Source organism: Ambystoma mexicanum, chromosome 11 (assembly GCF_040938575.1).
Source record: "Ambystoma mexicanum isolate Mex_15411 chromosome 11, UKY_AmexF1_1, whole genome shotgun sequence".
Taxonomy (NCBI): domain Eukaryota; kingdom Metazoa; phylum Chordata; class Amphibia; order Caudata; family Ambystomatidae; genus Ambystoma; species Ambystoma mexicanum.
Window position 1 is genome coordinate 1,211,322,513 of NC_090934.1, and position 21,315 is coordinate 1,211,343,827.

The 21,315-nt window shown below is 42.3% G+C and overlaps 2 protein-coding genes across 2 annotated transcripts in view; both read left to right on the top strand.

Annotated features, from left to right (window-relative positions):
* Positions 1 to 21,315, top strand: part of LINGO1 (leucine rich repeat and Ig domain containing 1) — a 6,683,609-nt gene that overhangs the window by 4,026,022 nt on the left and 2,636,272 nt on the right. The gene's annotated exons all lie outside the window — the stretch shown is intronic.
* On the top strand, positions 758 to 13,730 carry LOC138504233 (uncharacterized). Its single transcript, XM_069624564.1, has 2 exons — positions 758 to 1,137; positions 10,753 to 13,730. Exon 2 carries the CDS (start codon positions 10,805 to 10,807, stop codon positions 12,320 to 12,322), a length of 1,518 nt encoding a protein of 505 aa, XP_069480665.1. The 5' UTR covers positions 758 to 1,137; positions 10,753 to 10,804; the 3' UTR covers positions 12,323 to 13,730.

Here is a 21,315-nt window from a genome sequence, read left to right on the forward strand (position 1 = left end):
GAAGTGTGATGTTTGTACGTGGTAGACTTCTGTGCTGGGGATACTGTTGTGGTACACTGCCATTTGCTGGGTAGGATGTTGGGTGGGTGGCCGTTCCTGCTGTGGGATGTTGAGGTGGAGGGGTGTGGTATGGATGGAGCAAGCATGGCCTAGCTGCCTTCTCTAGTTGTAGGGCCAGTTTCTGCATTTGGGATCAGGGATCGGGCTGGCTGGGACATGGGGGACACATGTCATTGCCAATGTGTGCAAGGGTGGGTGGAGATGGGGGTCAGCATTGTGTTCTGATGCTCGTAGAAGCATGGCGGTCACACATACAGTAGGCTGTGGCAGGGTGATGTGATGTGTGTCTGTGTGGGAGCTGATGCTTGAACACTTGGCAGTACAAGGTGCCGGTGCAGTGTTCAACAAGTATTTCAGGTATGGGTCATTGTTAGGTGGGCAGGGTGTATGTTCATGTATGTACCCTTGATGTTTGTTCTTGGGTGTGTGTGCATGCAGGGTGTTTTGGAGGGTGTGGACGGTGCAATTCCCATTACAGTGATATGTTGGTACAGTGGTGGGAGCAGGGAGGCCAGGGATGTTGATTATTACATTGGGGTTATGTGTACTGTAAGGATATTTGGCATGTTACAGCACAGAGTACAGTACTACTGCACAAGTAGCATTTTTTTTTTTGCAGCACCACCACAAGGGTGCGGTGCATTGCTATATGGGTTAGCAGATTAACAAGGAAAGACAGGCTATTCAGTCAAAAAAACGATTTTAAGTCAGATTTGCAACAATTGCAAATGTATAAGCGAAGCTATTGTTGAAAAGTAGGAGGATGAGAGATGATGGATTTCATTGGAACACGTCATAAAGAGGGCTGAGAGGAAAGTTTTAGTGGGCAGTAGCAGGGAAAAAGAAGAGAGACATCTTTCTGCACTACTGGGGAGAAGACCTGGCTGTGGGGGTGTCCTGCTGCAGTCGAGACTGGGGAAAGCTGAAAGAATTACCTTTCCACTGGCAGAGGCAGTCCTATCTGAAAAAGCTGAGAATTCCAGGCAATGACCCCGGCTTGAGAAGGCAAGCGTTCCTTTTTATTGGAGTTACGCCAAGAGAGCCACATTCACAGAGAGAAGAATCTGAACAGATAAGGTAATTACCTAACTGGGGGAGCTGTGTGTGTGCACGAAAGTATGCAGTCAGTTTAGAAAAATGAAAGTCCCGTGCGTGTCTTTATCAAGTGCTAATGTTGCAATTTAAGTTCTGTTCTCCGCCACTATAATTGCAGTGTGTCATTGAAAATGCTTTGATTGTTCCCTTTTATTGCTGTAAAAAATGAGATCATGCCTAAATGTAAATTTTATAATACAGAAAATATTTGAAAACAGACGGGTGGTTTATTTTCTATTTACCATTACAATGCCAATGATGTGGGGAGATTTTTAAACAGTGCAATGGTCATTTTAAGACAGATGTGTGTATGTCAGAATCAGTATGAATAATTGTGAATGACTGTAGTATAACTTGTTGGAGGTACATGAGCCAACGGGAAGAGAGACTCTCTGAACATAGCTCCCTACCGTATATAAGGTAGTGGAAATTACCACAAGACTACCACATATAGCTCTCTGTCGTAAATAAGTCAGTGAGTTTGCCCATGGTGGCGCACCAACACTATCCCTGGAAATTGTGGTTTCCCTAGAATGCAGGTCTGAGGTCTCTCTAGTGATCACACGAAAAATCTAAGCGAAGATAAGGGATTCTGGACATTGGGGCCACAAATAAAACAAGGGAATTATGCTCACCAAAATACCACCAACCACGTATACCAAATATGCAGGTCTGGGTGCTGAAATAATGCATGTCCATTGTATTATTGTTGCACATGGCCAAATCTGAATACAAAGAGTGATTATTGCTAAGTTATTTCTCGGCGGTAATAAAATACCGTCAGGCCCCAAATCTCCACAAAATACCCTACATATTTATGGTGCGTTGCAGGCCGGGAAAGTGATCATAGAGTACCTACTGGGCGTGGCAAGCGTGTCTCACACTGCCATTTGCACATTAAAGGGAACCCATTTTATAATAGCAGTGTGCCACTAAAAACGAATTTCAGAATGTCACAAAGGGAAACCACATTCTCAGATCTAGTGCAATATTTAGAGGCAAAGTTATTTGCACATGGGAATTGGTCTTCGAACAGTACCTTAGAATGGAGTAACCGCATTCAGGGTGAGGTGCAGAAAGAAAAACTAGACAATATTTTTGCAGAAGGCAGCATAATTCAGGTCTGCCTTACGAGATTATTGAATGCAGCCGATAAAAGTGCAGAGAAAGACTGTTTAATACGTCTATGCGGCAAAATATGGTTTATTTTAAACAAGTCACTGCGAATGCAAGAGAATGATACTCAGCTAATTAACAGGTTAAAGACTGAAATAGATGGGGCAAGTAAAAATCAGGAAATGTTGAGAGCAGAATTGGATGTATGCCAAAAAGACATGCAATTAAAATGCAGAGACTTTGATACTCAGTTATCCAAAAGCAAGAAACAATTTGAAGATAGTGAGCAAGAATTGACACACTTAAAAGCCTTAGTGGATCACATTAGGCAGGATAAAGATGAGGTTGTTTCAGAAATGCAGATTTTACAAAAAGAACATTGTGAAAAAGAAGGTGATCTCCAGAGTGTAGAACAAGAAATGATTAAAATGATTCAAGAAAGAGACAAAAGAAATAAAGAGTTCAATGAATGCCAAATTCAAATGTGTGACATGCAGGAGGCAATTAATAAAATGAGTGATGAAAATAATTATTTGCATGATGAAGCCAACAGACTCCTTAAAAAGTGTAAGGACTTAGAACAGCAAATGTGCATTCCCAGGTCACAGGAGAGGCGGCAGGGTACCACATTCAATGGAGTGGAGGTGAATTCTAGCTCTGCCCAAAGAGCTAGTGCCCCAGTGACTGGACCGGTGACTGAACTTGGTTGCAGCGCCCTTGGGGGATTTGATACTCCCATTGGGGGCAGCCACCAATCTCATACACCTGAAAACAGGATTGAATCACAAAATAGTGCAATTCCATGCATTGCAACAAGTAGCCCCATAAAAATAATGAAATCCATTAAAGCCCTGATCAAACCATTTAAAAAGGGAGGTGAATGCTGCATTGAGGATCACTTAGAAGCGGTGCATGACATTTTTAAAGCGCTCCAGATACCTAAGGAACAGTACAGACAATATTTTCATTTAACTTTAGATGCCCCGACGGCCAGCATCATAAGGGGATTAAATGAACAGCAGAATATGACATGGCTGGAGTTTGAAAAAGAAATTAGGCGTCATTTTTCTCCTTTTCAGTCATTGCAAGAGGCAAAGAAAGTTGCGTACACTATTACTGCTGGACCTAATACATCACCTCGCCAATTTTTACAAGACTTAAAAAGAGCATTCTCTCGCTTTGATGTATCTTTTGACTCAAATTCCAATGAGTTTAAAACCGCATACTTCTATGGGCTACAGAAAGACATCATATCCCAATTGGTCCGTGAATTTGACCGTGACAAGTCCCTTGAATGGATTGTACATCAAAGCACCAAGCTATATGAGGTACTCTATTGTCAGGGTAGAGAAAGTGATAAAATGAAAGATACTAGGCCTAAATCTAAAGAACCCTCAGCCACAGTAATGGAAATCAGGTCAGCCAAAATGTCCCTTGAGTCTGCTCAAAGCCAAGGTAAAAATAATGTGACACCTGAACAAAGGGGTAATCAACAAAGATCGCCATTGCCTGTACCAATGTTCCAATCACATGATCCTAGTAATAGAGAGAGCTACATCAGCCCTAGATATTTAGGAGATAGACCCCGGGTAAGATACCGGTCTGATATGGCAGGTATGAACAATAACCAGAGACAAAATCAAGATCAAAGAAATGATGGTCCCTACCAGTCATTGGGGACACAGAGCAGATTTGATCCCAGCACCATGATATATGGTAATCAGGATAGGCCCCGATATGTGGATCGATTTACTGATAATGGAAATCAATATAGGGGCCAGTACCCACAATCTGAGAGACAGGACATGAGGCAAAACGTGAACTACAGTCCACGCCAGTACAATGATTCCCCACCAGGGGACTATAATCAAAGGATGGGTGCAAACCGCTCCCCTCCACAAATGAATCAAGAATTCAGAAACCATCCCAACCGGTATCAATCACCTGAGAGGTATCAGAATAGATCCAATCAGGGGGAAAACAACCAATATCGACCTAGGCCACAGAAAGAGGATCCTAGAGAGGTGGAAAGGTTCCAATGCCTTGAGGCCCAAGTGAAAATGTTAGCTGAGCAAATAGGAAAGCTCTATACAGCGCAAAAACAACCTTCCAAAGAGGGGGCTGATGGCCATAGCAATGACCGGGGGGCTTCCGAAAAGTGACTAAGTACTCATGATAACTGCAGTGCCAAAATGACAGATTGCTCTGATATAACTTTGCATAACGACTCTGAGATGACTAATGGATTAAAAATGAAAGTACCAGTAAATGAAATTGTGACAGAAAGTGCAAATACTTCTAAAAAAGAGGTACGGTTTAACTTAGAGCTAAATAAAACAGTAAAGATTTGCACAAATGAAAAAGAAACATTAGGAATTCCAAAAGAACAAAGGGACAGATTTAAGAAAAATGACTCATGCATGGGGAATACCAGTGAACAGGGAGTAAATGGGGATGCCATAGCTCCTTCCCTGGGCAAGCAAAACAATTACCAAACACAGACAGAAAAAGGAAATACTCACAAGGAGGGTACAAGTCAATCACCTGAAAAATTCTTTGAGCCACATATTTTTGAAGAGGCTGAAAGGGCTGGTATTACACTAAATGATCACAAATGCACAGAATTAAAAAATGACAAATTGCTGAATGATGTTGTGACACATGTTCAGTTGGAAGGTTGTAATGTGGTCTCTGATGTTACCCAGATGGATGGGCGAACGGTGGCCACACTCCAAAAAACCTCTGAACATGGAGAAATGAATAAAATATCTCGCACAGAAATGGGTAAAAAGGAGGGAAAAATGTCTTTTCATTTACCAATGTGCTTAGCCAAAAGTGAAAAAGGCCTGAGAAAGGTGAGCCCTGAAATCAGTAAGAATTCACATTTCTTATGTGTATTAGAGGAAGTTGAGGACAGATATTATGCACCCATCACTGTAGAAGAAAAATGCCACACCTTTGCTATGATTGACACTGGCGCACAGGCCACAATTATGTCCAAGGAGCTGGTAAAGAGTATCAATGAAGGGAGGCCTCCACAGAGTCAGATCACAGTGAAGGCAAATCAAGGCCCAGTGCATAACTTTAATGGGGAGGAGGTGCCCATCATAGGTGTAACTGAGGTTGACATAAAAATAGGAAAGCACAGAATGAAACAAGAGGTATTGATCACATCTATTTGTGAAATTCCATTTCTGATGGGGACAGATTGCCTGAAAAGATTGTCTCCTCTCATAGATGGGGTGAATGGAGTGCTGTGGTCCTTAACCAAAAAACCATTGAGGCCTAAGAAACTAAAATCACAAAACAGCAATATAAACGAATGTCACACCGTTGCCAAAACAAAGGATGCTGTGGAGGTATATCTACAGAATAGCTGCATACCTAGTGTCACTGTTATATTAAGGTGTCAAGACAAAGATCAGAGCGACAATGAAAAACTACCTGTACAAATATACTTGGACCCAAGGAAAGATTGGCAGACTGCCATAGACGAACACACATTACGTTTCTATTTAAAAGAGAATACATGCAAACAGAATATTGTTCCTAAAACAGATTCAGAAAAACACATTACCACTCTGGCAGAGATACACATGGAAGATGAGCAACCATGGGTTCACGCTGGTATAAATGATTATCTTAAAACAATAAAAGCCACTTTAGCGCTTGAACATGAAAGGAGTTTCATTAATGAGAAATTGTTGCAAAAAATTATGGAGAGGGAAGAAATCCCGAAATTTAGGATTAAAAACCAATATGTTTCTGGGTTGGACAGTCCAAACTTTGAAAACCGAATTACAGGCAGATGCATGCTTAAAATTAGCATTGGGCAGAAAGCAATTTACCATAATGTATGGATAGTGAGTGGAGCACAAAATGAATTTTACATGGGCAATGACATCATGCACAGAATGTGTATGGTGTTAGATTTCCTTAATCAAAAAATATGGTCGCGCCTAGGTGGGCCGGCGCCTGAATTTGAAGACAAAAGAAGGGCTTATCATTGTGCACAACTAGTTCCTTATGCAGTCGAATTACAGATGAGGAAAAATACTATTATTCCTGCATTTACAAAACAGTTTGCAATAACACTGAAATGCAAAAATGGACAGCAGATGAAAGGCTCTGATGCATTTGTATGCCTGAATGAATCCATAAAACAGCAAGGCCTGGATTATGAATACATTCCATTGGTAGACATTGGTGAGGGATCTGTAAAAATCATGGTGAATAATAAAGGTTGTCAGGATATTCATTTAGAGGAAAACTCCCCATTAGGAATGGCCATACAAAAATCACATTATACGGCAGATTTAAATAACATGGTGATTGGGAATATTCCTGAAAAATATGTAGATGCCAAGGGCGAGTTGCCAGAACACCTGGACTCTCAGCCCAAAGGAATGTTTAAAATTCATTCTGTGTATCCTTATGATTCAAATGAGACAGTGTGCTGCCATCAAGAGGATTGCATAATATTTAATTTAAATGAAAATGAAACAGGAAATCAGCCCATTGAAGTGGAAGCTGATATGCCAAAATATTTGAAAGTGGCAGCTCTACAAAAAGACACAGCCACACAGTTAGAGGAAAGCGCTGAGATTCCTTTACCAGAAGAGTTTCCAGAATTTTCCAGAATGGTAGAAGAGCAGATCTCCTTAGCGGATGCATGTAACAGCGATGAGGATCGACGCACTCTGAGGGAAATATTTATGGAGTTCAAGGATGTATTTGCAAAAGATGCTTATGATTGTGGTTTAACTGATTTACATGTGGCCACACTACCAGAAGGTTGTAGCAGAAATCCAGTGTTTGTACGCCAGTATAGACTACCGCTGGCATGTTTAGAATCATTGGCAGAGATTATTAAAAATTTGGAATCACGGGGAATAATTAGGCCCATTCATAGCACATCCAATACGCCTATTTTAGGTGTGTTAAAGCCAAATGGTCAATGGCGGCTGTGTGCAGACTTAAGAGAGTTAAATAAAAGAGTACCAGTATCTAGATGGCCACTACCATTCATTGATCAGGGCCTAGCTCAGATACATGGTTCAAATGTATTTACCACGTTAGATCTCACATCTGGATATTGGTGTGTGCCATTGGCAGAGGAGATACAACACCTATTTTCCTTTACATTTGACAGGACTCAATATGCCTGGCTTAGAGCTCCGTTCGGGTACATCAATAGTGGGAGTGAATTTGGCATATTTTTGAGAAAGGCCATGCCGGATGCAGCGGAAAGAGGGACAATAGTTTATGTGGATGATGTCTTGATAAAAAATGAAAACCTTAAAAGCCATTTTGATGAAATAAGACATGTGCTTGGCCAATTGCAGAAAGCAGGCGCCAAAGTATCTTTGCAAAAAGCACAATGGTGCAAGAAAAAAGTGAACTTTCTAGGGCATGAAGTGACTGAACATGGGCTAAATCCACAAAGGAAGAAAATAGAGGCCATACAAAGATTAAAAGATCCTAAAAATGTGAAAGGAGTAAAAAGTTTATTAGGGATGACAGGCTATAACAGAAAGTTCATTGAGAATTATGCAGAAATCACTCAACCATTGACTAAACTGCTTAAACTAAATACTCCCTGGAGATGGGAAAGAGAGCAATCTGATGCAGTGGCTAGATTGAAGGAATGTCTTGTAAAGGCACCATGTTTAGCATACCCCATAAAGGATAGGGATTTCTTTATAGAAATAGGCTTTTCTGAACATTGTATGTCAGCAGTGTTATCACAAAAACACGATTTGAATCACAAAACCATTGCATATGCAAGTAAGGCATTTTCCCAAGTTGAAATGAAATTTAATGAATGTGAGAAGGCCCTATTAACCACTGTGTGGGCGCTACAACATTTTCGCCCCATTGTTCAGGGAGAAAAGGTGATTATTGAAACAAATCATCAACCTTTGCAATTTTTAGAAAGTAAAAGAATTAGATCAGGCAATCTAGCGCAATCCAGAATCACTTCATGGACGCTGGCATTACAAGGTTTTCCCGTAGAAGTAAGATATGGACAAAATAAAAAGAGCCCAATTGCTCAAGGGTTAGCTGACTTACATGACTGTGCAGCTGAACAAATAACAAATGAAATGGATGTGGAAGCTAGTTTACAGGAATTTGAACAATCACCACACAAAGCTTTTGATGAAAAAACATGCAAGGATTTGCCAACTGTATACGTGGATGGTTGTGCTTTTCACATTGAAAATGACAGTAATAAACAATTAGTGGCAGGAATAGGAAATGTCTGGTTGAAATGTGAAGGCGTTCCTAGTATAGGGATGAGGATTGGAGATAGGAGCAGTCAGGTGGCGGAATTGGCAGCCATCTATAAAGCAATTGCTACTGCAGTTGATAAAAAGTTCAGTGAAATTGTCCTGGTGACTGATTCTGACTATGCACGGAATAGCTTTGTGGAGTATTTGCCTGGTTGGAAAGCAAGAGGCATGGTTACATACAACAAAAAGCCACTTAAACATGGAAAAATGATACAAGCCATAGACAAATTGGTGTCAGAAAATAATTTAACAATATACTGGAGAAAAATTCGTGGGCATTTAAAAACACCAGGAGAGGATAAGGAGGGAAATGATAAGGCAGACCATCTGGCTAAGATTGGGGCTGTGATGGGAGAATTGCTACCTATTGATTATTTAATGGGTGAAATACAAATTGATGCAGTCACACGGTCTAAAGCACCAAAGGAGGTAGATCAACCGGTGGTGCAGTGGAGTCATGACACGCCAGACCAAGATTTGATTGAGGCACAAAAGAATGATCAAATTTTGGGAATCTATTATAATCATTTGATGGATCCTGAACAAAATCCTTTAACAGAAAATGATTGTATGGGAAAAGAAGAGTTGAGGGTGTTATTAAAGAACAAAACACGAATTAGATTACAGGATGGACTCATGATTAGAGAGTCCATAACAGGGCAAATACAGTGGGTAGTACCCCTTTCATTCAGAGGACTAATGCTACACCATGCACATGATGCCATAACTGCAGGCCATAGAGGTTCACAAAAGACATTAGAAATACTAAAAGATTATGCTTACTGGCCACATATGTCCCAAGATGTGGAATTATATACTAGAGGATGTCTAGTATGCGCCCAATTTAAACCTGCTTCACCAATGCATAGAGCACCATTGATGAAAAGAGGCCTAACTCTCCCATGGTCAGATTTGCAAATAGACTATGTAGGTCCTTTAAAAAGGTCGAGCAGGGGACACCGCTATATTTTGAGTGTGGTATGTTTGATGTCAAAATGGATTGAGTGCATTCCCGCACCAGATTGTAGTGCGCAAACAGCAGCCACATTGCTGGTGAACCATGTGTTCTCAAGGTTTGGGTTGCCACAAAGAATTGAGTCAGACAGAGGAAGTCATTTCACAAGTACTCTAATGAGTAAGGTATGGCAAATACTAGGTGTGAAAAGGAAACTACATATCGCATATCGGGCGGCGTCTTCAGGTACAGTTGAAAGAAGCAATAGGTCTGTTGTGGACATTTTAAAGAAATTTGTGGCAGAAGCAGGTTCCAGCTGGGATTTGCGTTTACCATTGGTTTTGATGGCAATCAGGTCGACTCCTGCCAAAGCAACAGGTGTTAGCCCCCATGAGGTCTTAACAGGTAGGAAAATGGTGTTACCACAACACCTACTATACAGAACACATGAGCAAACTCTAGTGAGTGCATCCACAGTTCATGAATATATTGATGAAATGAGGAGGCATTTGCAACATGCATTTGCTTTTGTGCAGAGAAATCTGGAAAGAGCTGCTGACAGTGCTAAGTCATATTATGACAAAAAGACATCAGTAAAGGAATACAATGTAGGGGATCAGGTGTACAAGTTTCATTTTGGGAAAAGTAAACAGAAAAATTCTAAATTTCTGGCAGCCTGGCAGGGGCCATTCCGAATTATAGATAAAGTCTCTCCTGTAGTGTATAAAATTTTGAAAAATGAAGGTGAAACAGCAATAGAGCAGTTTGTCCATGTAAATCAAATCAAACCATGCCATCCCAGACATGAGATCAGGCAGCTTGAGCATGTGGAAACGGATAGAGTCCCTTGAGAAAATAAATGGGTGTAATCAGGAGGCAGTGACAAAGAAGTTAAAAAAAAAAAAAAAAGTTGATTGTTATGATGGCACATAAACACTGTAATATATGTGAAAATATATAATATAAATAAATAAATAAATAAATATATAATATAAATAAATAAATAAATAAATGCACATATAACGGAAGCTCGTGGTTGGTGTACAGAGAGAAAGTGTATTAAATATTGAATGCTGTTTTATATGTGTTTGTTTTCTTTTAACTTGTGTTTAATTTCAGAAAAAAAAAAAAAAAAAAAGAAGTATTTTTACCAAGCATGTTTTATTTTTGGCAAAAAGGTGGAAATTAGTATTGTGCTATGTACTTAATCTGTTTATTTTCTATTTTGATAAGACAATTAACATTATTTGGTCGGAGGTTCCGGGATCAGAGGCCACGGGAGACGATGGAGTACTGGAGACCGCGAGGACGGATTCCGGGAAAGCCCCAAAGAGGGGTGAAGACCAAGGCTACAAAGCGATCAGCATTGAAGATGATACCGATGACATGTTTAACAATAGTGATATTTGGAGGGATCTTCAAGAATTCAGAAGCACAGGTTGTCATTGAACCTGGACCAGCATCTGGTATCGCGGTAGAAGAAGCACCAGGATTCATCATGAGTGATAGAAGGATGATTTTCCAAAATATCTACATACCATTGGATCCTGAGATTTTGATTGAAAAACATTTGAACAATACCGGAATTAAGATTGAACAGACTAAAGAGTGGCTGGAAATAAGAAAAGAGGACGCTAAGCAGTCAATAAGAGATATATTAATGCAATTGGAAAAAACATTCGTGAATTCAGCAGACATTAAGAAGAAGAGAGGAAAGAGAGGTGCGGTGATGCTCGCGATATCAATGGTAATGTCTATAATTGGGGCAATAATAGGTACTACAATATCAACAGCCAATTCTATTTCGGTAGGAACACTGAGTACTAAAGCACAACAACTGAGTATTGACCTAGAAATAATACAAAAGACATTAGATGGAATTAGAGGGGGACTGGATGAACAAGTAAGATTCATAAATGAAACTGCAATCATTCTAAATGAACAAGCGGATGTGATGCAACGGGCGACTAAAATAATACTTAAGCATGACAGAACTTTAAATGAAATATTGAACATAATGAGTCCTGTTGATAGACTATTAACGAATTATATGAGAGAAGTTCAAACTGCAGTTTCACAATTGATTCAAGGACATATTCCCTTGTATTTTGTTTCGCAGGATATCATTCGGCAAATGATAGAAAGATTGACCAGGAGGGAAATTGACCTTATACAGATAAAAATTGCATTCGAAATGGGGAATGCAATGCCGTTATATGTGGACTTGGAAAGACTAGAGATCGGATTTTTGCTATGCATCCCATTTGTAGCCCCTGAACTTATTTATCAAACGAAGTGGGTACACAACGTGGGATTTTGGCAAGAGGACAAATTCATTAAGATTAAGACTCCAGAAGTGGTGGCATTTCAGTCATGGGAACCTGAAGTTTATTTAATACCAAACCTGGAAACATGTGTAACATTTAAAGAACAAAATTATATGTGTCCAGGTAAACCGTTTGTTCCTGATGCCACAGATGCTATTTGTGGATTGAAATCTGACCCAAGTATATCAGAGGGATGTGAAGTGATTATTAGTAATATGGGGAGTGAAGAAATGGCACAGGCTAAGATGGTCAGAGGTAAATGGTTGGTCAGTACCTGTTTAAAGAACATGACGGTAGTACATTTAAACCATGGAACATACGTGGTTAAACAGGTAAAATATAATGTTTTTTATTTACAGGTTCCAAAGGATGCAATTGTGTCAATTGGGGGATTAACATTGTTCCATGTAACAAATGATGTTTGGGAAAGCCAAGTGGAAAATATCGATTTTTTCAAAGGGATACTTTTCCAATAGATCCAGATGTGGAATATTTATTGAATCACAAAGAAAGACATGTTATGAAAATGAATTTGCGAAAAAACAATATTACAATTAGTAATCTGGGCATAATAGAAGTGGAAAGATTTAATTGGGGAACCTGGGGGGAACGCTCAATAGTGGGTTTGGCTATCTTGGTGCTAATCATGGGTGGATGGTTGATTGTGCTATCAGTAAAAATGAAAATGTTACTGATTTTACTGACTACGTCAGGAAGAGAAAGATATCCCAATACACATGCATTTTAAGAGAAAAAGAAAGAACAAGTTGTTTTTAGAGATTGGCTTGGATTATAGCCAAGTTCTAAAAAACAAAAGGAGGGTATATGTAAGGATATTTGGCATGTTACAGCACAGAGTACAGTACTACTGCACAAGTAGCATTTTTTTTTTTGCAGCACCACCACAAGGGTGCGGTGCATTGCTATATGGGTTAGCAGATTAACAAGGAAAGACAGGCTATTCAGTCAAAAAAACGATTTTAATATATAAGATGCAAAGCTATTTTTACAGTTAAAAGCACACGTGTTCATTTAAAAATGCACACTATTTTTCACCTGAAATGCCTATATTGCTAGAGACACATTTGAAAATTAACAGCTAACATATTAACAATTAACCTGACTAATAAAACCTTATTTTAATATAACCCACTAATAAAATGTGTTCTCTACTGCAGAATTAGGCATACTTTGAAAACCATTTAAATGAGTGTGCAGATTTTTCTCTTCTCTGCCTGATTATCCGTGTTGTTGTGCACAGTAACGGCAGGAAGGAGGAAGTCAGATTTGCAACAATTGCAAATGTATAAGCGAAGCTATTGTTGAAAAGTAGGAGGATGAGAGATGATGGATTTCATTGGAACACGTCATAAAGAGGGCTGAGAGGAAAGTTTTAGTGGGCAGTAGCAGGGAAAAAGAAGAGAGACATCTTTCTGCACTACTGGGGAGAAGACCTGGCTGTGGGGGTGTCCTGCTGCAGTCGAGACTGGGGAAAGCTGAAAGAATTACCTTTCCACTGGCAGAGGCAGTCCTATCTGAAAAAGCTGAGAATTCCAGGCAATGACCCCGGCTTGAGAAGGCAAGCGTTCCTTTTTATTGGAGTTACGCCAAGAGAGCCACATTCACAGAGAGAAGAATCTGAACAGATAAGGTAATTACCTAACTGGGGGAGCTGTGTGTGTGCACGAAAGTATGCAGTCAGTTTAGAAAAATGAAAGTCCCGTGCGTGTCTTTATCAAGTGCTAATGTTGCAATTTAAGTTCTGTTCTCCGCCACTATAATTGCAGTGTGTCATTGAAAATGCTTTGATTGTTCCCTTTTATTGCTGTAAAAAATGAGATCATGCCTAAATGTAAATTTTATAATACAGAAAATATTTGAAAACAGACGGGTGGTTTATTTTCTATTTACCATTACAATGCCAATGATGTGGGGAGATTTTTAAACAGTGCAATGGTCATTTTAAGACAGATGTGTGTATGTCAGAATCAGTATGAATAATTGTGAATGACTGTAGTATAACTTGTTGGAGGTACATGAGCCAACGGGAAGAGAGACTCTCTGAACATAGCTCCCTACCGTATATAAGGTAGTGGAAATTACCACAAGACTACCACATATAGCTCTCTGTCGTAAATAAGTCAGTGAGTTTGCCCATGGTGGCGCACCAACACTATCCCTGGAAATTGTGGTTTCCCTAGAATGCAGGTCTGAGGTCTCTCTAGTGATCACACGAAAAATCTAAGCGAAGATAAGGGATTCTGGACATTGGGGCCACAAATAAAACAAGGGAATTATGCTCACCAAAATACCACCAACCACGTATACCAAATATGCAGGTCTGGGTGCTGAAATAATGCATGTCCATTGTATTATTGTTGCACATGGCCAAATCTGAATACAAAGAGTGATTATTGCTAAGTTATTTCTCGGCGGTAATAAAATACCGTCAGGCCCCAAATCTCCACAAAATACCCTACAGTACTCATCAGCCTCTTTGGGTGTCCCAGCTCTGGCATTCGCAGGACCAACCCCTTCGATTGACTCCAGGTGCAGCACACTGCTGCACCTCTCCTCTCAGGGCATCAGGCGCATTGGTGATGCGCTCCCGCCACTTGTGGCTATGCCCTGTCTCCTCTTGGCAGAGAGGAGGTTCCGAAGCCTCAGACGAGGGTCATCCCACCACTTGTGGCAGTCTCGCACTGTGTGTGGTGTTGTCCCTACTGCTGACACCTTCTGTGCCACCTCCTCCTTAATGCTCTTCTTGTGCAGCTGTGTTTGCCAGCACTGGTCATTGCTGAATAGCTTCCCTGCATGCCGGACAATGGTGTCCGCAAGCATGTTGAGCTCTGGCTCCGAGAATCGTGGCTTTCGCTTGCGGTCTCACAAACTCAAGATGACAAGGTCCTGGTGATATTTATTTGCTCAGGAGTGGTGGATGTTGCCTGTGATTTGCAGATTGCAACGGATTGTGTTTTTGTAATGGCCGCCGGCCAGTTTCTTGTTCCGGTGATCACTTTGTATCCGATCACTGTAATAGCGGCACTGCAGTTTCCGATGCTGCTAGGTCCGGCATTGCAGTGCTGTATTCGGGGGCACCGGCACCAAGGATAATGGTGTTGTCTATTTTTGAAAGTTTTCATTGTGTTTCCGTAATGCCGATGCTGCCATTTCTGGCATACCGTAATGCGCGTACCCGACAACCCGTAATCATCCATTGATTCCGGAATCACAGGTTGCCAGAAACGCTGGCACCGGCATGATGGAAACTAGGAAAACTTACCAGCAATCTCGTAATGAGGCCCTATGTGTTCCCAGTGTTGCAGTCAGTATTACCACTATGCCTTTGAGAGTGCTTTGAGCATTATAAATATTGTCTTACAACTTTGCATCATTTTGTGTCTGCTTTGTTGGGATCTGCTCTTCTTCTCACCATGGGTAAATTGCCATTATTCAGCTTGGCCATACCTCGTGGGTGAAAACCGCAAAATTTAGCCTTTTTGTCTGCTATTAGTAAGGATGTATTCTGTTTTTCTGCAGATGGCTCCTTGTCTCTGAGCTTAGAAATGTGCTGCATGTCTATGACCTTGGCTGTGAGCCTTGGCTTGGTGTCTCATGCAACCTAATTCTGCTTTGCTTCACCTTTCGTTTTGAGGCCTGTGACTTCATGTAACTCTACTATAGTTATGCTATAATGGCTGTATGTCTATAGTGTGCAATTCTTCTTATAGGTTTAGTGGTATGTTGGTTCTTCCAGGTTCTTCATACGATTCTTTAGTTCCATGTGGTTAGTTGCAATATGCATCTGCAAGCGTGCTCTGCATTTCTTCTTTGCCTTGCATTCTGCATTTCTATGTTTGGCTAATGAGGAAAAATAATACAATCTTTCAACAGTATGTTTATGTATCTGTCCTCTATCTACAGAACTGTGTAAGCATTTTCTTCGTATGTGCATGTGTGTCTCCATGTAACTTCATGCGTGGATGTGAGTGTGCTAAATGGCTAATGTTACTATGTTGTGGTGTCTCTAATGACGTCAGCACCAAATAATATTTGTTATTAGGTAAACAGGATCAGTGTTGGGGCACCTGCATCCATGATGATATTAGCCGCATAGGGATTGAATGGTTGTCTGGGAGAATATATGTTTGCATATGTATTTGTCCCTGGCCCCCCTGGGGGCTGTCCAAACTGGGACTGGCTTCTTGCATCACTGACTCTTCGGTCTGTCTTGCTCATGGGGGTGAAGAGGGGCTTTCCAGGGACCCTCTTTTCAATACTTTGCTTCTTTTCCGGCATTCTACAATGCTTGCAGCTCTGTAGTTTGGATGTGGGTCCTCTGAGGGTCCTCTGCAGGAGATCCCTTCGCCCTTCTTTCTGGCGACAGCTGCTCCTATTTTGGTGGTGGTATAAAGAAAATACCTAGGCTCAATAGCCTTTGGTGTGGGCTGCACCTCCTAATAACCACTCAAGTGGTTTTCCTGGGTTTTGATATGTTGATTGATCATTCCCTTTTACTTAATAATGGTCATCTGTTGATGTCTGGTGAATCCAACCTAAATAATTCACTCTTTGAAGTTTCAAAATAAGGTATTAGTGATTTATTTGCAGATGCAAGCAAACTGCGAATGCATTTCGGACTAATAGAAGTCCTTAATCAGGGCATTTTTACTTCATTGGATCAATACCAAAGGGTACAATTTGATTGCAGAGAAACAGCAAAATAGAAAATAGAAAACAACATTTCAAACATGTGATATTTAAAAATGTATTGCATGCCACATGACAACGCCACAAACAGTACACCAATATTTGCTGCAACATTCAAACAAAGAGAGAGAAAAACAAGAACAACATGGCAAAAAGTCAGTCTGGTATAATTTGCAGAATAAAGCATTGTGGTCACTTCCAGACCTCTCGTTTTATGTGACCGAATGATTCACATGCTTTGTGCCTTTAACACCTTTCTATGTCCTCTGGTTCAATTAATTGGAATAGAGGCAAGTGAAGGTGGTGACTGTCTACTGTAAAATACAACCATCGTGATCGTGTGCAGACTGACTGACCTCTGTCCTATCCCTCCTGGGCGTGAATATTACCAGTGTTATCTGCATCACCTCTGTGATTCGTACTGTCTGAATAGCATGCTGCTTACCTATTGAGTTATACTGACCTTGCTATCACTAATCAATGCGTTCCATCAAAGAGAATGATACCGTAACGACTTAAGTTCTGTAAACATGTGGAATGCGTGCTACTTTGCCGTATAGTGGCGAGAGGTGATGCGGATAACACCGGTAATATTCATGCCCAGTGGGGATAGCACAGAGTTTTTGACATGTTGTTCTCGTTTTGCCCTCTCTTTGTCTTGAATGTTCTACCAAACTTTAGTGTACTGTTTGTGTCGTTGACATTGGCCTGCATGCAATCCATTTTTAATTATCACATGTTTGAAATGTATTCTTTTTTTCTATTTTGCTGTTTTTCTGCAATCGCTCGAACATGTTTTGGCTGATTGTTGGGCTGAGGTAACTGAACCGAAAATTCACATTCAAACTGTGGGTCGAATTGTATCCTTTGGTATTGATTAAATGAAGTAAAAACACTCTGATGAAGGACTTATAATAGTCCAAAATGCATTGGCAATTTGCTTTCAATTAAATCACTAATATCTTTTTTGAAACTTTAAAGAGTGAATTATTTTGGTTGGATTGACCAGACATCAACAGATTACCATTATTAAGTAAAAGGGAATGATCAATCAATATATCAAAACTCAGGAAAACCGCTTGCGTGGTAATTGGGGTGTGCAGCCCACACCGAAGGCTATTGAGCCTACGTCTTTTCTTTTGCTATCAGTTTTACAGATGCACAGCACGGTGGCGTGATAACGTGGGTTGCACCCCACTGTGACATTTATTTAAACCAAAGAATTTATGAAGGAGATTACTAAAGAATTACAAAATGGTGCCCGCTTATTCTCTCTTCTTTGCAAACATATACTTCTACGTCCCACACATCTTCCTGTCTGCTGTACATCAAAGTGTCTCCCTAATTAACTGAGCCCTATGCAGTGCTTGATCACATGTGCCTCCTTTGAAGTAGAGGGTTGCAGGCACACTTTCATCTCCTAGAATTCACATACTTCCCTTCTCTGAAAGGAGTGGTTCCAGAAAGGAAATTCACTGATGTTTCATACGAAGGAGGGGTGTTAGTATCAAGTTGACACATTGCATTACAAAGAGGTGTTGGCATCTGTTCTCCAATATCATTTCCTGCACCTGGGACTTCCCTGAGGCCTAATAATTAACATTCTTCAATATTTGCCTCCACCAGCAAGGTTTGACAATGGAGATGCACATCCATGGGGCCTTGAACATCTAATAAGGCTGCCCATGGCCAAAGTCTTTTGATGTATCCACAGCTGTCAGGTGTCAGATACACAATAAAGGGGAGGGCAGCACTGGTAAGCTATGTCCTCCTAGAGTACATGACCATATTTCTGCTGTGCAGAGAGCATAGGAAACGTGCACAGAAAACGGCCCCCTCATTCATTATTTTAAACAAACAAAAAAAGCACAGGTGAGTGCACTCTTCCCGTGCGAATGGTCAAATTCCTCACAGTGTTAAACGAGTCTTCACGAGATCGCTGGTTACCTTTTCTTCCTGTAGACCGTGGAGTTGAGGTTGCCAGTATGTCGGTGTATCTATTGCCGATGAATGGGTAGCGTGAGAAATTAGCCCAATCCCCTCCTGACGATATATGACAGGATGGCACTGGACCAACTCCCAACGCCACGGGTGGCACTTCTCAGTATTTGCGTGACGTCGGGACAGTGTTTCCACTGGCTGAGAAGGCTTGATGAAGACACCGATGATAGCGGAAGCTGAACTCAGGAACATCCAAGAAGGCAGCAAGGCACAGGTACCGGCAGGGCACAAGACAGGCAAAGGAGAAAGGACTGCAAGGACAAGCAGGACAGACAGGGAAATCCCACTTTCCTAGTAGAAAAGAGTTAATCTAGGAACCCAGACAGGACCTCCCCTACCCTAAACCAGGAGGCAGGCAAGGACCCAGCAGAACAGGGAGGCAAGGGTTAGGAGGACCAAGGAGCAAGAAGAGGGCAAGGAGAAGAGGCAGGGCTAGGCAGGATAAGGCAGAGCAGGGAACTGGAGGGCTGAGGCACGAGCGCCAGGACTCCAGCAGCGCATACACAGTAACAACCGCATTGAGACGCGTTGTCCCTGTGTATGCGGTGCTCTTTTAAGGCCCGGGATCAAAGCGAGGCTCGGAACGCATGTTCCGACACTGCGCATGCGCGGGACGTCGAATACTGACGATCGCGCATGCGCAGATCCTCGCAAGATGGCGGCGTCCACGGAGCCTATCCGGACCGCGGGTCGGCGTGAGGAAAGACGCCACCGCGGGTACAGCCTCCATGAAGGAGGAGACCGCTGCGGCCGTGGACCCGGGACCCCAAGACAGGTAAGTGGCGCCCGCGAGAGAGCGCGCGGCGTGACACCATACCCCCTCCCGGACAACCCCGGAGCACCGGGTTTCCAAGGATAGCAGAGATAGAAGTCCCGAACCAGGCGTGGTGCATGCACGAAGGAGCGCGGTTCCCAAGTGCGGTCACAAGCAGGATAACCCTTCCAGCTAACCAGGAGCTGCAGAGCACCCCGCCAAATCCGTGAATCACAAATCTCCTGCACCTCAAATTCAGGGACCCCCCGAACCAAAACCGGGGCAGGTCGGGAACAGGTACGACCCATAACATCGGGCACATAGGGCTTCAAAAGGGAGACGTGAAAGACAGGATGGACCCTCCAAGAACGAGGCAGAGACAAACGAAAGGCAAAAGAAGAAATACGCCCAATGATGCGAAAGGGACCAAAAAAGCGGGGAGCTAGTTTCACAGGTAAATTGCGTACCGGTAGATTCTTGGAGGACAGCCATACCCTGTCCCCAACATGAAGGACAGGCTCAGGGCTCCGTCTCTTGTCAGCCTGTTCCTTCATATGTGCCTGTGCCACTGCCAAGGTACCGGCCGCCAGACGATGTTGATCACGGATCAGGGACACCAGGGCATCTGCAGATGGTACGGCACTGGAAGATGCAGGACGAACTGGCAGCAGTCTGGGATGAAGACCGGTAGAGCAGAAAAAGGGGCTGAGTCCGGTAGCAGAATGAACAGCATTGTTGTAAGCCGCTTCCGCGGTGTCCAACCATTCTGACCAGTTGTCTTGGGTGGCATTGGCATAACAACGTAGGTATTGCTCGAGGGTCTGATTGGTGCGTTCCGTCTGCCCATTGGTCTGTGGATGATAGCCGGAACTCAGGGCCCACTGAATGTCCAAATGTCGACACAGTTGGTCCCAAAAAGATGAGATGTATTGAGACCCCCGGTCTGATAGGATCTTCTCCGGAAGACCATGAAGACGATACACCTCGTGTAGAAAACGTTGTGCCATCTGGGAGGCAGTGGGCAGTTTAGGAAAGGGCAAGAAATGAGCAGTCTTGGTGAAACAGTCCACCACCACCATTATACACGTGAAACCACCAGATAGGGGCAGGTCAACGATGAAATCCGTGGCGATAGTATGCCAAGGGTACGGAGGCGTAGGCGTGGGTTTCAGGAGACCAATGGGCCTTTTGCGAGGAATCTTGGTCTGGGCACATACAGGGCAGGAATCCACGTAGTGCTTTACCAGTGTGGCCCATCCAGGCCACCAGTACTGCCGTGCAACCAGTTCTTGTGTTGTGCGGACTCCACGGTGACCACAAACGACGGAATCATGGCAATTTTGTAGAACGATCTTCTGGAGCTCCAAGGTGGGAACGTACAGACGATCCTTGAAGAACAACAAGTCGTCACGTTCTCTGATGTCAGCGCGTTTTAGTATCTGTGATTTTGAGGGATCCGTTCGTGTGGCTTCTCTCAACTGTTGGAGCTGGGGAGTCACCATTGATAGAAAATGTTTTGACGCTATCACAGGCTCCGGTTCCTTGGCACCTTCAACGTTGTTTTCCAGAGACCGAGACAGGGCATCAGCCTTAGTATTCTGGGAACAAGGAATGAATGTGACGGTGAAATCAAACTGCGAAAAGAAAAAGGCCCAACGAGCATGACGGGAGTTTCTGCATTGCAAAGAGCGCAGGTACTGTAGATTACGGTGATCTGTGCGAACCACCACCGCGTACCTCCCACCCAGCAAGTGATGTCGCCACTCCTCGAGAGCTGCTTTTATCGCCAATAATTCCTTTTCTATCACCGCATAGTTTCTCTCGCTCACTGACAATTTCCTTGAGTAGTAAGCCACCGGGTGCTCTGTTCCCGTGATTGCATCTTGCTGTAGTAAGACCGCACCAATTGCGTAGTCCGAAGCGTCTGTTTCAACCACAAACGGCTTTTCATCATCTGGATGTCTAAGAACAGGAGCCGACATGAAGGATCTTTTCAATTCCAAA

Bases quoted from the DNA above. Each gene is read 5' to 3' on its own strand.
- LOC138504233 (XM_069624564.1), top strand. From the start codon at position 10,805: ATGGAGTACTGGAGACCGCGAGGACGGATTCCGGGAAAGCCCCAAAGA.